The following is an 18,181-nucleotide window of genomic DNA, read 5'->3' on the forward strand; positions in this document are numbered from 1 at the left end:
CCCATTCCCTCGTCTCAAAGTCCCTGCCACCATAATTTTTGTTGTTGTCCCACTGCATTTCTCCCTGCCAATGCCGAGCACAATGAATAATGGCAGCTGGCTGTGCATCATACTGATGTGAAAGGACTGCTTTAATCGTTAGCGTCTGACACTGGGAATCACTTACCAAGTGCTGTTTTCAACGACTTCAGACTGAGTCCGGGTTGCAAAGTCAAAGGGTTTTTCTGCTAGATGCCTGAAATAAGGTCTCTTGTTAACACAAGCTTAACATGGCTTGTTCTACAACATAAAATATGTCAGTCAGTTCTCCACTTTTTTTTGAAGCTTTTAGGTGTCTTAAAATGCTTTTTAGTGTGAATTACAGTATCTCTCTACGCTGATGACTAATCTGTTTATGTGCATGTGTAGCCAGTGGTAGTCATGAAAGTCATCAATTATTCATACTCCATTAGCATTATTCACAAGTGCTAATATTATTTCTAAAATAAAATGTGATTTCACTAGTTTGAAAATGTTTGTTTGGGGTAAAACAGTAGTGCTGGAGCAGTTTGAGTAAAGCTGAACAAAACAGTGTGTTTTCAAGTTACTCACACTCTTTTTTTCCCCTCACATGCAGTCCAGAATTGAGAATGAGAAACTCTGCTCTGGAAGCTTTTATAATAATAACTTTTGTATCTCAGATCATGTGTGTGAATCTACTCTCATCTCCTGCCATCTTAACAATGTCTTGGCTGAAATCTGCCTGTTCTCAGTTTCACCAGCTCATGAATCCTGTCCCCTCCTGCACCCACTTCATCACTTTACTGCCACGTGCCCCGAAAACTGTTGCTGGAAGTAAACCAAGGCCAGGCTCCTCTTTAGTAAGTGTGTCCCTGAGAACATAAAGTGAGGACATTCTCCAGGCTCTCGTGTTGCTCTGTTATGTCACCACATCTCAGACTGAGGGAGTAATCCCCCCCACCCCACCCCTTTCTTTGCTATGGTCCAAGAAGACACTACAAACTGATTAGGAGCCATTTCCTCCTCGGAAGATCTGTTTTGGCTTTGCAATAAAGCAGAGCCAACACGTCTTGTTTACAGAGGCTGGTCCAGTCTTTTCTAAGACTTATGACATAATAAACAGCTCTGTATCAGCTACTGCACTGCTTCTATTACACATTTAAATCTCCTTGATTTATAACTTGTAATGTCATCTTAAGAAGTGTGAAAATGTGTCTGAGCTTGCTGTTAATTCAAATTATAGCCAATTCAAATTAGACTAAACTAATGATATCAGGTGTGTGCTTCATAATGGGCATTAATGCCGTCAGATAATTACATAATTACTTAAATAGTCCTCAAACCCTTAAGTCACACAGATTCTATGGATGACACCCTCAATTTGAATTTTTGTTATTTTGTTATTATTTGTTATTGAATAAATGTTGACTTACAGAGCCTTATTTTAAATAGTACACTGAAGTCGTGTTCTTTTTTTAAATTTTTTTTTTTGAAGGTTTAACAAGTTTACAATCTGCAACTCCCACATCTTGGCTTATTTGAGTATTTTTAGACTTGTCGACCACCAAAATAATTATAAAACAAAGGCATCTGCATTTTTTTTAACCGATTGTTATTCCTGGCAGCATGCAGAGGGCTTTAAATATCATTTTGACTTTTGGTGTAAAAGACAAAAAGAAGTTATAACTGAAAAATTGAATTAATACATAGGCAGGAAATGTCCTATATGTCCAGATATATCCATACAATTGCTGGCCCCCGGGTAAAAATGATCGAAGGCTGACATTTCTGTCTTTAAGAGGCTGTGGTGCACTCATTTTTTTAAAGCTTGGGCCAAGGCAGTGGTATCTTGTTAACCAGACAACCCAAATCATCCATTGGTACCAAGCATGTCAACAAATTTTGTCAAGCAGGGGGCTAAAAAATGCTTAGGCTAAAGTTATGTGAGGGAAAATCTGGCATGGCCATTTTCAAAGGGGTACCTTGAACTCTCACTACTCATATCTGAATGAAAATGGGTTTCATTATTACCCACGGGTCTCCCCTAAAATTAAAGGCTTGTTCCCAGTAAACATTTTGTTTCTTGCAATCAATGTACTCTTTCAAACTACGACTGTTGGTATTTTTAAGGGAAAGCACAACCAGCCTATTTGCAGAACAATTAATCACCTGATACGTACGTAACACATTGTTGTGGATCTCAAAACTTTGACCTTACTCATATTAGTTTATCCACATCACATAATTAGTAGTTTTAACTGTAAAATAAGAAACCAAAGTATATCAATGTGCAATTCCTTACTTACTCTCCATACTGACATAGTTTTCAACCAACCTATATACTTTAACAGTGTTATCAAATTCCTAAAATTAAGTCATGGCATTTGGTTATGGTGAACACGGCTAAGATTTTCAGTAGCCCCATCTGCCAACACCTATGAAAAAATTCCGGGGTTGCCACTGCTTAAAGGTACATTAGAATTCAGTTTGTCAATATTTTGTTTTCCTCTATCTGTGATTTAATGCAGAAAATCCAACAGTCATATTGGTTTTTACTTGGATTTACCAAATCGGTGTATTATGTGTTAATTTGAGTATCCATATTGTTTCTTACTGTGTGTTCAGATGTTTGAGTGAAACTTAATGAAGAGTTTTAACATTCCTGAACACACCTCACAAAAGGGACCGAGTTTTACAACAATTGTTTCAGAAAATGCTTATGCTAATGAGACAATAAGCACATGTGCCCATTGTGTGTGTTGGAGCCCCCTCGGCTCCACGATGCAACTCTCTCTGGCAGGTTAGCTGGAGGAGTTTTGCATTCTCGGAGCTTCAGAGTATATTTAACCCTGTGGCTCCCCCGCCGGATGGCCCCGCCATATACGGGCCTGAGCGCGGGCAGGCTGGGAATGACCGGTTGCTCATGGGCTGGAGGAACAGCAGCGTCGACAGGATGATGGATGAGTGTTGAGCAAAATGGAGGGAGTCCACTATGAAGAATCGAGATAGAAGTGGAGAACAAGAGAGTGTTTATCGCCCCTTTGCTTGTTTTTTTTTATTTTTATTGACCAGCTGTGGCCGACTCTTTGTTTGGCCTTGTAGGCAGTTTATGGGATGAAAGCAGACCGAAACCAGCAGCTTGACAAAGCAATGAGGAGGACTGAAAGATGCTCCACCTGCAGGTTCAGTTGCATTTGATCGGTGGATTTTATCAACCGAGATCTCCTCCAACTAATCAAAGTGGCACACACAACTACAGCCCCCTGAAATGTGCGTCAGAAGGATGCAGGCAGTTATCAGAAAAACAAGCAGCCATGTGACAGAATATAGAAAAGTGACCTTGTAGACACAAGTGTCAACATTTCTGAGCATGTCACACTATGTTCAAGTGTGAGTGTGAGACAGAGAGACAGACGGATGGACAGACAGTGTATGGTATGCATCAGACAGGTGTGTGTGTGTGTGTGTGTGTATGTGTGTGCATGCATGTGTGTGTGTGTGTGTGTGTGTGTGTGTGTGCGCGCGCGCGAGTGTGTGGGCATCCAAGTGTGAGCGCACAAGCAAAAGTGTGTGTATGCGTGTGTGAGTGACAGGTGTTTAGCTGGAATGGTGCTAAGCTTTAAGTGCTGTCCCAAACCAAGCCCTATTCCTGGGGTGTACACACACACACACACACACACACACACACACACACACACACACAGACACACACACCAGTAATCATCAAAAGGAGGATACATTAATTGTCCCCTTAGAGACGTTGAGTAATTATTGATAAAATGGTATCATTTTTTCAATAGCAATTACACAAGTGACAAAACCTTTCCTATGTCTGTGGTTATAATTTTTTTACCCTCTCCAAAACCAAAAACACAAGAGAGTGACATGAAGTGAACAAACTGTGTTCAGCTTCAAACACGAAATAGTCAGCTGTAGAAGTTGTTTACAAGCAACTTATGAAGCTAATGTTAGTGTCATTGGCTGCAATTGATGATATCTGCCCTCAGGAAGCAAATTTGAAGACGGTGACGGTGACAGAAGATACTTCATTAATCCCCAAGGGGAAAATCGCTGTCACTCTGTCATATACGCACAGGCCTTGAAATACATACACATGCACAAACAGGACCTATACATGTATTAAATGGAGAGATGTCAGAGCGAGGGGGCTGCATATAAACAGGTGGCCCTAGCAGTTGGGGCTCAAGGGCACATTGGCAGTGCCCAGGAGGCAAACTGGCATCTCTCCAGCTACCACACTCCATATTTGCTCCAGACAGGGACTAGAACCGCCAACCCTCAGGTACCCAACCCAAGTCCCTAGGATCTGCCGCCCAATTTGTTTTTCCTAACATTGCAAAGGCATGATCTGCCTGACTCTGGCTGACTCTGCCTCTGATTGGTTTATCTTGACATTCTTACCTTAACACAGTGGTGTAGTTGATGGTATATGGAGGTATACAGGGTATATTCAACTCTTTTTTTAGGTAAAACATTATGGTTTGGCATCAAATAAGTAGGCCTATTTTTGTCACTAATATACATAATGTAGGTCACCAGTGTAGCATGCTACAGATACTAGATTACTAGGCCACATTGTTTTTAAAAGAAGTCAACACTGACTTTGGGACATTAACAGCGAGTGAAAGTCCTGTGTTTGTTTGACCCATCCACGACCCCAACCTACAGGGGTTTCTGTGCAACCCATTCTCACTCTGACCTTGTCACATATCGATGTGTGGTCATGGACCTTGCATGTCCAGAGACAGCGTGAGAAGTACCCTGGGTACGTTGGTCCCGTGACAAGATGCCGTGACAAGTTCTGCCCTTTACATGCATTGTCTTCATCTTCTAACCGCTTCATCCTCTTGAGGGTCGCGGGGGGGCTGGAGCCTATCCCAGCTACATCGGGCGAGAGGCAGGGTACACCCTGGACAGGTCGCCAGACTATCGCAGGGCTGACACATAGAGACAAACAACCATTCACACTCACATTCACACCTACGGACAATTTAGAGTTATCAATTAACCTAGTCCCCAATCTGCATGTCTTTGGACTGTGGGAGGAAGCCGGAGTGCCCGGAGAGAACCCACGCTGACACAGGGAGAACATGCAAACTCCGCACAGAAGGGCTCCCACGCCCGGGATCGAACTTTTAACTTTTTAACTTTTGTCCTTGTCCTGCTGCATTTCCCCCGACGCCGCCAAGCAACCAGCCGTGTATCATGCCAATGTTAAAGGATGACTTTTTGTGTCAGTGTCTCATGCCACAAGTCATTGCCCAAGCGCTAGATTTCAATGACTTCGGAGGGAGACTGGATTGTTCTTTGCAGGGATGTAGGGGAGGATACATACCTCTTTTTCTGGCTGTTTACACTAAACCCGCCTATCAGGCAAAAAGCTATTGGAATATATTGGAGAGTATACCCATGTCCTCTCTGGACCAATCTCGCTAGTAGTACATCCACCTCATCAACTAAGACTACACCACTGCTTCTTTGATATTTGTACAACTTTATCTGGACTTTTGATGCTACGTCACGTCACTTCCTCCTCTCCTCCTGTATTCATTACTAGGGCCACCAGAAGGTTCCCCTTTACAATTAATGTTGAGTATGGGTCGTAAAAAGTTGCTTCAACAGTCAATCCATGTGGTTGTGTTTCTGGTGAGACAATATCTTCCTGCAGCATACTGTCTGCGTATTACTACCCCAATTCTGACAATGCATGTAAATCTCTTTGTAGATGTTCAAATGATAAGCTAATAGAATTCTCAGTCTCAGCAGATGTCATGAAGCAATGACAAATACCTCAAGGTGAATGCTATGGTAGCGAACAACCATAGTACTACGCACTGACTCAAAAGCAGAGTTCTATCCTGTAATTTTCACCCTGGATGCAGATTACTGTATGCAGTGAGATTGTAGCGGTGGGGCTATAGCTAAGGGCAGACCCCAGGGTCAATAAATCACCTGCAGTATGTGTGGAGCTCGATTACCGCTCCAGAGCTGGAACCAAAAGAGCCCAGTGCTGAAAGAGGAGCCAAGTAAATAATATAACACCGGTCCATCACTGCTTCCCTGGAACAGTTCTCTGTGGGAGCCTATGATGGGCACTTAAAGCAGAGAACAATGACCGTGGCCTTTAAGGCAAATTAAAACGTGAGCAGATTAAATGCGCTAATGCAAAAATAAATCATTATTTCTGTTTATTAGAGTAAGAAACTTTCATTTGGTGGATAGTTCTTGAGGTTTTTTTGACACAACGTTTAGGATTAATTTGAAAAGATGTATTTGTCTGTGCCAGATGTGAAACCAGTTTTTCAGTTGTGTGGAAAATGGATGTAATTGACGGTGTAAAGGGTCACGGCTACAAAGGACCGCAAAAATAGTTAGCTGAACAGAAGGTCTCATTTCTCCAGAGCCAGTTGACAACACTTCCTATTAATAGTGAGGATTGTCCTTGGGTATTTTTATAAAAGGAGATGGGCGGTGTGTGTGTGTGTGTGTGTGTGTGTGCATGAGGAAAGTAAGGCAGAAGGGGATGAAGTTTTCTCAGAGAAGACAGACAGAAAGAAGCTCGTATTACAGCAGCCTTACGCTCCGCTTAGCTAATGCGTCAGACCTCACTCATTGGATTGTGTCACCTTTCCCAAACCTTCTCTGCTCAATCGATGTCACTTATTCCATGTATCTCTGTTTTTGTCTGTCATTTTCTCCACAGTGCTTTCTACACACACACACACACACACGCAGGGTTTATTTTTAGCGTGCTGTGGGGTTTGAAGGTACAGTTGTGTCGACCCCTTGTCTCACCCCAGCTCCAGCCCTTACAAGGACCCCCCGGCGAACACCGTTACCTAGCAACCGGCTGTGTTTGCACCTAAGCTGTGAAGGTCCAACGCACGACCTGCACCTGCCCTTCATCATCTTAATTATCAATGTCACCATCCCCCATCCTCCTTCCTATCATTATCATTTTGATCGTGGTTCCGTGTGCTAAAGTAGCAGATGGGAAGTTGTGGTGAGGAAACTGAGCATGAGTGTGGAGTTATGAGTTATATCTAGAGAGATGTCAAGAGAATCAAACATGCCAGCTACAAAATGTTGGAAAAATACATGTAGTATACTCACTGTTTGAAAAGAAAATGTTCAAAAGATAAAGTTTCACAATTTATTTATCACATTTTACCCCTGCCTGTTGACGCCTGTTACAGATGGGTGATCAGTGCTCACAAACAAGCTCAGTCTCCAGAAGAAAATGTTGGCATTGTACAATTCTGCAAACCACAAATATGTTTGCATGTGTCATACATATAATGTCAAAGTTTCTTAGGAGATGTAATGCATGAGCTGACTTTATCATTGGGAGGTGAAGGTAAGACACCTGCCAAGTTGCAGACTGCTGCGGCCCACTCTTTGAGATCAACAAACTAAACTGGTTATGTTTCTTAGCAGCTCGTTGCTGCTTTTCCAGCTGCAATTTGCCAGCAAACATGGGTGCTGTTTTGTGACCTGTGGCTGTTTTTCAACAGGGGATGGTGCCATAAAAAATGGTTGCTTTTAACTGGGAAATTGCTGTGTTTCCTGCTGGGATAATGGCACGAAAACTAGTTGGGGTTTTTTTTTTTTACCAAGAAGTTGAATGCTTTTTCTGCCAGGATGTTGCCACAAAAGGTAGTTTTACCCAAACATTGCAACATTGTGCCCTCAAATGCAAGTATTTTTAGACAGAACATGATCATCTCTTAGGTATAATCAAGTGGTTTCTGTGACTAAATCTAATGACACCTTAACCAAAATATATCAGCTCCATAATAACATACAAATGCACAGTATGAATGGTTTGCAGAATCGTACAATGCCAACATTTTTCTGGCAGTTGGGCTGCACAAACACATGACTTTGAAGAGTTCAATGAGTTGCTGAAACAGAGAAAGCTCCGTGAATAATTGCTAAATAGGAAATTTGACTGTTTCCTCTTTTTATTTCCTATATAACTTAAAGTATCCAGTGTTAAAGCTGAAGAAGGCAGTTTTCCGGGGAAAAGGAAAAATTAAAAAAACCCTCCTTCAGCTCTCCTCTCTGTCCTAAGCCTCTCCCACCAGACGAGCACGGGCATATGCACATGCTTTAAACAGTAAAATGTACAAGCACTAGTCATTCCTTTCAGTGATCCTGATTATGATGAATTACCATCATGTTTTCTTTGCAGACTTGCAAGCTTTTAAAGCCCTCTGAGATAACACACTTTGATTCAAGGCTCCCGCTAACATTAGCTACATAAATGTGAACTTGAACACTGTCATTTCCCCTTTTGTGTTGCTTTGTAGGTGGTTGTTGCTAATACTGGAAGAGCAACTTTTTCTGCAGAATTTTCTGTCATTAAATTAGGCTTTCACCATGTGAAGGGATGTGCACGCCTGTCTGAATTTGTAGAACAGCCAACAGTAATGCTTTCTCTGAAATGAGATTTCCTAAAACCTAAAAAAAAAAAAAAAACAGAACCAAGAAGAGGTGCAGAAGTCTAGTTTTCTCTCAGACCACTTGAATAACAAAATGCTCCAAGTTTATTATAGAATTTTTGCCTAATGACACCAATAGAAAACTGCCTATCCCAGCTTTAATACTTCAACTGTTTTCTCACAAGGGACAGTTTTTAAAAAGGGGCATTTTTGTTCCACCCATTTCTCTTCCTTGTCAAAAGCTGGCGCCAAAATTACCCACAATACAACATGGCCGGTGACACTATGGTCAGAGATTTGTGTGTGTTATGCCAGCAGCGTGGTGGTGGTGGTGGTGTGGGGTGGGCGGCGCTTTTGCCTTTAATTAACAGGAGAGAGTGAGGTGGGGGAGTGAGAGAGAGTGGGGGGCATGCCATGCATCAAATGGTCGTGAGCTGGAGTCGAGCCCGCGGCCGCTGCAGAAAGGCATCACCTCTGTATATGGGGCGCTGGCACTATCCACTACGCTACAGATAACCCATGAATGTATAATATATATTGGAATACCCCCTTAAAGTTATCGTCTGTGCTAAGCTAAGCTAACTGGCTGCAGGCTATACATTCCTAGCTTTCATTTGCACAGTGAAGGTGATAAATTGGCCCCAGTTAATCCTCTGATAAAGGTCATCATCATTATCTTTGACGTCATTACAACACACCTCTGAACAACATCCTTACAACTGTCATCATAATCACACTGTAGCATCTTTACCAGGCTTCTTATAATAGCCAGTTACAACAACCGCTGTCATTATCCTCCTATGCCGAGTCACCATTTTATCCCATTTACCTCTGATGTCCATCACTGTCACAAAGTCCAATTACATTAATTATTCCGGTGGGACACAGAGGGAGCAGCGCAAAGTGTGACAGTGAGCTGTGACTCTGATGGCAGGGCCAGAAGGAGAGTGGAGGATCAGAAAGGTCGAGGCCATTAGAGAGAGACAGCTGCTGGAGACAGAGTGACATGTAGGAGGACAGAAGAGGAGCACAGACACTCAACTGCGACCACAAGTCATATGAAAATAAACATCAACACAGCAGGGGGCATCAAATAAGAAAATGACTCGCAGTAAAAGGATCTGTGTGAATATTTAGAACAGTATTTTTACATTAATGGGGTCAGACTTATGAAACTGGAAATTAAATTGAGGTGTTCTGGTCCAAGTGATTCTGGTTCCACAGAGAGGAAGCAGTTGACATCAAATACATGGGGATTTTTTTTGGACACACAACAATACTGATTGTTGCATCTTCACTTTTTTCACCCTTAAAACAGCTAGTAAACAGTTTGAATGAGCCATTTCTGTTATGGTTTAATGTAGAAATAATCAGTGGATCACAGGGGAAAGAAAACAGCTGCTGCGCTCTCCTCTGGGGGATAAAACTTGCTGCATCTCTGACCATAGATCAGTTTTTTGCCCCTGATGGACAGATGAGTCGAAAGGTCTCACGAGATGAAAGTTTTTTGCCCTTTGTGAGTCAGTGTTGACACTTTAAACCCGGAATAAGTAATATTTCTGGTCACCTGGGGGCAGTGGAAACCAACTGTAAACAGAGCATGTATCGATTCTCTGTTGTGTCATGAAAGCAAGTGACCTTATGGGTAATGATATTACTGATGTAGATATATTGATTACAGCTGCTTTAATACAAATAATGTGCAAAAACATTCACACACAACAAAGACCAAAGTTATTGCACTTGGCTTTTTGTGTATATGAAGAATGTTTGAATTATTGAAATACAGCATTTTGTAGGGATGAGCAAGTACACCATTATCTGTCTGTATCTTTTCAACAAATGAAATTATCTGTATCTGTACTTGGAATGGGCAAAGGTTAAGCCAGAGGTGGGTGAAGTTTAAATAGAAAGTGTGTCAGGCCCCATCAGAAGTTATTATTTTAAGCCTGAAATTTACATGGATTGTTTAGAAGTTGCGATATTAATTACTTGTGAGAAAAAGTATTTACAGAACAGCCTCAGAGTTCAGCTCCAGATCATTTTTTAATAACCAAGAGTAATAGATTAAACACAGCCACCACAATGACACATTTTACTCATATCATACACATTAAAAGTACATTATCTGTACCGGATACTCATTTCATCCAAGTATTCGGCTCAACCCAAGTATTTTGTATTACAGCACCAGTTAATGTGCTGACTTAACTACATCTTCTGATGCAATGCTTTTAATTGCATACAGTATGATGACCAATATGCTCAGCCCAGTGACCAGAAAAAAAGATGTTGGTATGTTCATTTCTTCAGACCATGACTACATTACATTTGTACGTTTCATGCAGATCACATCAAGGTTTCTTAAGGTCCACACAGTATAATATATTCACTGTCAAACTCATGTTTGGCCATGTTGTTTTTCTGTCACTGTCAAGTAGTTGTCCTTTGTCTGCTCACTCTACAGCAGGAAACGGACATCAAATTGAAAAGCTCCGCACCAGAAAGTCACGCTACTTTAATATAAAGTGTGCGTTTTTTTTTTTTTTTTTTTTACAAAATTAACATGTTCGCCAGTCGCTTGCGGTCCATTCAGATTAGACCCACGACCCACCAGTTGGGAACCACTGTCTTAACAAGTCATCACTGTGCCAAGAAAAGCAGTTGTTTTTTACTGAGACATTGATGGCTTCTGGTTATGCCACCAAAACTGTTTTTTTAAAGCCAGAATTGGATTTCCTAACCTGAACCATGTGGTATTTGTGCCTAAACTTAACCACATGTTAACCACAGCACCGTTGAAACGTAAAGAAAGTGTTTTAAGATATCTACTGCAAATCTACTAAATCTACATAAGACAAATTTAACATATCAGTGGTTTGCATTAACATACAATGACAACATCTGGTGACTGGGCTGATATACTACATATATTCAATGGTGTGTGAGGTCATTATTGTTCAGTACAGCAGGTTATGATGTAATGCATCACTGTCAGATGAATGGTGTAAAACATCATATAGCCACCATGAGAAATTACTACCATATTTTAGAATTTTCCTCTTCTATGCCTTTTGAATTAATGGGAAAGACAAGTCGTATTATCTTTACAGCATCACATTTTTAGGGGTATGTCTCACACACACATAAACATTATCCTAGTTTCACGTCACATCACTGAATAAAAACCACCCTCACTGGACGTTGCTGTGATGACTGATTTATTACAGTATAGAAATCGCTTATTCTTACACAAGCTACAAAAAAAACCTTCATATAATTCAATCATTCAGTTTGAAAAATCATCACTATTCTTCACTGGACAAATGCATAAAATCTAGTGAAGCACAGACATTGTCTTAGAAATACATCATCTCAAAGTTACATAATTATTGTTTCGAAGACATTGATAGAAACCTGTAAAAATCTCATTCCTTCAGGAGCAATAAAAATATTCCATTTTATGCTCAAAAATGTGAACTGAAGCGGACATGAAGTGAAGAAGTGAGGACGGTATAAGTTACTCAGAATAAACTGAAGTTCACATTTAATTAAAAATGATATCATAGATTCAGACAGAGTATGGATAAATGCTGGACAGTTTTGTAGCAAGAAACGGACAGGTATTTTCAGAATTTGTCAAATGTAAAAATATACATATGATATGATATATTTATATATATATTTATATACATACAATATAAGAGAACCATCTTTAAAACACAGTTCTTTCCAGTTTAAAGCCAACAGTAAGGAAGGTCACATCAGGATATGAGGAAAGCAATGGTGGTTAACTTATTTTGGGATCATATACTTTCTTAAAATTGAAAAAAGGGCTTTAACATGTAAAGTGTCATCTACACAAATAAAACCTCACTGTTCAGTCAGATGTTTGATCCCTACAAACTCATAAAAAGACACTAAACGTATGTGATGAACTGATTGTCGGGCTAGTTTCACTCCTGCTGTTGAAGACACTGATGTATTAAATGTTAGTAGAAACTTTTAAAGGACAGATGAGCAGACGGAGGAAGAAGAGGAGGAGGAGAAGGGTCATTAGGTCAACTCCTCCTCATTTCCACAGGCACCAGACTCTGGCCAGCAGGGACTGTCAGGGTCCACACACACACACACACACACACACACACACACACACACACACACACACACACACAGAGGATAGATACACATACACACATACTTTCAACACGGTCCAGTTCTCTGTCATTGGCATATGCATCTGTCATTGTTAGTAGCACATTATACATTTTATTTATATATAACGTCTGGGTTATAATAAAATGAAGAGTAATAATAATAGGAGGACTATATTTTACAGGTTGGCTTGATTTGTCTGGTGCCAGTAGTTAAGGTTTTAATTTCATGACAGTAAAAAATATCTTTCTGACGTCTCACTATAAATCTATGTGTGTGTGTGTGTGTGTGTGTGTGTGTGTGAGGTGCAGTGAGGTGCCCTATAGGTTGCTGAAGAGTTCATTTTTCTTGGTCCAGTCCATGGGCGGGGCTCTCTTGTTGGAGCGTTTCTGGTGGGCGAGCTCTTTGACCTGCTGCAGGGACAGGTTGAGTGCTGGGATGGCGTCTGCGATAAAACCCTGAAAGATGAAAAACAAGGGGAAGAAAATTGTTACATTACTGTATTTTGAAAATCAAGTAAGGTTATTGTGCTGCAGGATATTTCCTGGGACGTACCTCAGGTGGGGTGTTTGCAGGCGGGGTCGTGAGCGAGGTGCTGGACGAGGCATTGGATGGAGACGGACTGACTGACAGCTTTGAGTCCCTCTCTGCCTCTTTGGCTTTTCTGCCGTTCACCTGGGAACACAAACATATTTATTAGTTTCACCTGTTCACCTGTAGTGTCCTCTCTTTGAATATGTAGACATTATTAACACTATCAACGTCTTTAAGGGATTGGGAGACTACTTTTTTTTTCTTGCCAGTTTTGATGCAGTACTACACCTCACCACAAGGGGGCAGCCTTGGATTTGAGTTGGTTTCACAGGCACCTGGAGTGTTCCTCTCCACAATTATGTAGTTTAAGAAAAGTGAGTAACGATGAGTTCTGAGTTTCCTTCTTAGAAATTTCACTGTCAAACATATCTGTTAATTTGGTGAAGTGGGAATCACTGAGAGGTATTCAGTACATCTCTGGGCTTTCCTTGGATTATATCTGGGGAGAATTCAAAAGGCAAAGCATGTTTAAAATGTGTTTTGTAAGAGTGGTGACTAAAAAAACTCTTCCTGCTTCTCTTCCTTAGTGAATGAGTCATGCCATTCAAATTATTTCCTATGTTTTTTGTCATAGTTTGAGTTGCAAATGTTACAGGATGAAGGGATTTAAATTCCTGCAGCCTCAGTATCAGTGTCTCCTGTCATACTCTTCATACCTAACCCACTCCAACCCACCCACATTTTACCTCACGAACAACTTCTCCTTGACCTCTCGGCACCACCCCTCCCTCTCAGCTCTTCAACCTTTTACCAAGCTTCTGTTATGCAACAATACATGGAACATAGAACTTCACTGCTGCACATAAAGTCCCTGAGTAACGGGAAGCCTGGGTCGGCCTTTACTTTGCATATCTGGCCAAATGCCCGAGCGGAAGGCAGCCACGGTCGGCACAGTGGTTTCTTTTAGTTGGTGTTCTTGAGTCTTCATAGAGTCTGGAATTATCTCCGTCTTATCAACACTGATTTACATACAAGTCTAGTGTGTCCACCTGGGAACGAGACACTCTGGTAACCTGAGAGACCCTCAGAAAGCATTCCTGTGACGTTAGAAAAGCACACACACACGTAGAGTTTGTGTTTTTGTTGGAACATACAGTACAGGATTTTAAAGTAAAAGCTGGACATTTTGGGTAGCATGCTTATTGTCTCTCTGGCAGACAGATAATTGGTACTACTCTAATGTCTGTGTGGTAAATATGAAGCAACGGACAGCAGACACTTAGTTTAACTTGGCACAAAGACAGAAAACCGGGTTAAACAGTAATCTGGCCCTGTCTGAATTTAAAAAAGTCCACTTACAACACCTCTAAAACTCACTAACTGACTAGTTATGTGTCGTTTTTGTTATCAGCAAAATAACAGTAAGTATAAAAACAGCAATTCAGTGTTATATGGGGGCGTTTGTGCAAGACTATTTTTTGGCTGAGAGCATTAACTGCCTTGCCCAATGTTAGACAGAACTGGCAAATCATTGCCCTCGTTTCCATTTTCAGTCAACTCAATCTCAGAGGTGTGGGCAGATTCAAAGGTCTGGACTCAGGCAGGTAACTTCCTGGAGTGTCTGATGGTTGCCTGGCAACAGCTCTAAATGAAGAAATAGTGTGTGAAATGGTGATTTGTGTTCAGACAAAAAGCGAAACTAATTTTCACCTTGTGTCAATTGCGTAAATTTAACTTCTGTTGACTATTTAAATTTAATCGCCACAATAAACAGATGTAACAAGTGTGCTGATGTTAGCTACAATGTTAAAGAGAATTTCTGCCAATTTACAACCAGCTTTGTGTCATCGCAATGTGTGCAGCATGTGTAGGCAAACACTGTTTGGCTTCCCCACTTGTCAAAAGCACCTGGAACTCTCTGTTCATTTGCTGGTGGACTTAAATGTTTTGCGTCAACTGGTGGATGGTCAGGGAGCTCCAAAATCTGTCCCTCATATACCCCTTTTTTCCACCAAAATTAACGTTTGTATGCAGGTTTTTTAAACACAGGAAAACACGTTAAAATAGGAAAAATACTGTTTCCTGTTGCAAGAAAACCAGAGCTGTGTAGGCTCTGAAGTACAAGAGTATGCCTCTTTTAAAAAAAAATTCCTAATGCGTCACAGATGGGCCAGGAAACGGGTTAGTAAACAGTAGAAAGCAGCACAGAGGCCAGAAAAAAACCTCAATCATTCAGTCTCTCTAACAGTCGTGGTGCCAACAAATTTTTAACAACGTTCCAGTGCTGCTTGGACGGAGACAGACGGTAATTTGGTTCAAGGTTCAGTTTATTGAAGAAGAGCATGAGAGAACCAAACTCGTTACCCAGGTCCACGAGCGCACAAAATAAATAACATTTAAGATAGACCTATTATAAATAATTATAATACAACACATTGTTAAAAAAATTAAGCAGCATGTAGAAGTGGTGGCGCTTCATTGCATCGCCAAAGCAAAGGTGCTAAAGTTAGCGCTTTCACCTGGATGTTGTATTTCCATTACTGCCGATCAGAGCTGGAGCTGATAAATTGCCGTGACTACTGCAGAGTCATTTGTCCCAGGAGTGAATGACGATCATAACCTTTCCCATTACATACAAAAGCCAGATGTTAGTAGGTTTTTGTGGGTTTACTGTCCAGTGGTAAAGGGGCTACACATTAAGACATATAGCGATCATTTTTGCTCATGAGGGGAAACAAAACACTGTTCAACTTCTCATCTAACTCTGAGTGAGAAAGCAAATGAGCACATTTAACAAAATGTCAAACTATTTCTTGAAGTCTGCGAGGGCCTGATCTCTTCCAGTAAGTGCTGGCCAGTGTGTCTTATTGGGATTACGGCCAAATACTTCAAAAGGATTAACATGAAGCTGCGACATTCTCCATGCCTCTAGCTCCCAGTTTTATACACCTTTTTATACAATAAACTGTGGGTCAAGCCCCTTTATCCATTGAATAATTTTTATTTTGTACACACAATCCGTCCTTGGTCAAACACTCAAATAATTCAAAGTTAATGGAGAACTAGCTGGGTGCGGTTTTCCACAAAGCACCATACAATGAATGCCAGAACGTTTAGACAATCACAGGAAAGCCCGCTCAGTACACGTCTCTGTGATTAATAACTCACTTCACTTGCAGTGTCTCAGTTCTCTGAATGCCAAAATGCTAGATGTGACTTTCAAACGCTGCTCGACCTCGGGCTGCTGGACTGTCTGTCCCACACGCACAGAGTATTCAAAGCTGAACTATTATTGTCCTCGTCCTCTCTGTCAGGAAGAAGAGGCTCCATATGAGAGGAGGGAAGTTGCCACTGCGGGAGACTGACGACTCTTCACAAACTTCAAAGCTTAAATCCCACTTTTGGCTTTGCTCTTGAGTAAATCTTAAAACCAAATGATGGCTCTACACTTTTTAAGTGTCATTCTGTATTTGTGTGTACATGCTGCTGGTGTAATCTTACCTTCTCCTCCATTCCTCCATTAATGGCAGGCTCAGGCAGTGGACCTGTAGGCACGGAAATGACACAAGAATCAGTCATTGCACTCCAAAACTACAAATCTTCCCGTCGGTCAGGACTAATGTCACGTCATGATACCCGCAGTCCTTCAGTCCTGCACCATCAGCTCCACTCTGCTAGATCAAGAGTCTTTCTGCAGCTCACCTTTCATTCCACCAACACCTACTCTATTACATAGCGCAGGTATGAGCAGGTCATCTATTATTCATAGATGGTTCATCTTCTATGAGATGGTTCTCCTCCTGGTCGTCTATACCTCCTCCTCCTCCTCCTCCAGCGCACCCACAGACCCTCTGCATATCAGATGGCTGTAGTGGAACTTTTCCCTGCAGCTTTTTTTTGTAAAAATGTGCTGACACATAGTAGGGGTGGGGGGGGGGGGGGGAAGCGATTCACTTGAGTATTATGGGTTTTTTTTTAATCAGTACCTGAATCAATATGATTCAAATGCGCAGGTGGAAAGAAGTTGCCACTTTTATCGTGGCAGTCTATGTGTAATTAGAGCAGAAAATGGCGGATGGTCTGAGGATACTAACCTTAAGGTACTCGAATAGCGACTCAAATTCAGCCAGCCCTGAGCAAACTCCCACCAGATAAGCAAACTTTCTGTTGCTGCCTTTACAGAGATTAGACCCAGCCTGCTGTGAACCCTGACGCTGGGGTTTGTGCCGGCTGAATTTAACTTGTCACTCTAGGTCCTTTCAGATCTTCCACCTGCTCTCCTCCTTGCGACTAGTCTCCGAGAGGCAGGGAGAGAGGCGGGGAGAGAGGTGGAGGGACGGCGGGTTGCACTAGCACTAATTTTACCCATTTTAAATACAAAAATCAAATAAAACCAAATTCAATTCAATTAAAATCAATAAGTTGTGGTCAATGTTGATATTAAGGCTGCCACAAATAAATCAATGTATGCAAAACACTGCAGACACAGCTAAATGTAGCAGTTTAAGTTTACTCTGATCAGTGCTTCTTATTCATTCTATTGTACATGTACATTTTAGTAAAAATGTTCAGTCTATTTAACATAGCACCCATCACAGAGCAAGATCAGAAAGTGCTCAGCTGGAATAAAATATTTAAAAATAGGGCAAATAAAACAGTCCTTAGTTTATTAACCACTTTTCTGTGCAGTTTAGGGTGCTGCTGAATTAAAAGTCAAAGACTGACTGACATGTGATGCGTGTTTTCGGAAATATGTCTCATGATATACAGTCTCTAGAAGTGTATGATTCAACTTTTTCACATGGTTTAGTGTTAAAAAAGTGAACAAAAATTGCAATTAATTGTAATATCAGCTCACAATACTTAAAAATCGCAATGCATATGGAATCAGCACCCCAGTACTGTGATACTATCCAATCGGTGGATAAGCATTTTGTCTTAGCACCTCTCAAAAATTCATTTTGTGTTCAAACGTGGGTATAACTGCAGCCAGGCATCCTCACAGAGGTCCGGCACGTCTCTTACCT

General features: G+C 41.2%; 1 protein-coding gene across 1 annotated transcript in view; it reads right to left on the reverse strand.

The window, feature by feature from the left end:
- Positions 1–11,669: 11,669 nt before the first annotated feature.
- Positions 11,670–18,181, reverse strand: part of slc9a3r1b (SLC9A3 regulator 1b) — a 39,396-nt gene continuing 32,884 nt past the window's right edge. The window contains exons 4-6 of the mRNA XM_049560865.1: positions 16,656–16,699; positions 13,176–13,295; positions 11,670–13,078 (exon numbers count right to left, since the gene is read on the reverse strand). Coding sequence (XP_049416822.1) covers positions 12,941–13,078; positions 13,176–13,295; positions 16,656–16,699 — 302 coding nt within the window. The 3' untranslated portion in view covers positions 11,670–12,940. The remainder of the gene's footprint in view (positions 13,079–13,175; positions 13,296–16,655; positions 16,700–18,181) is intronic.

Source organism: Epinephelus fuscoguttatus, linkage group LG19 (assembly GCF_011397635.1).
Source record: "Epinephelus fuscoguttatus linkage group LG19, E.fuscoguttatus.final_Chr_v1".
NCBI lineage: Eukaryota > Metazoa > Chordata > Actinopteri > Perciformes > Serranidae > Epinephelus > Epinephelus fuscoguttatus.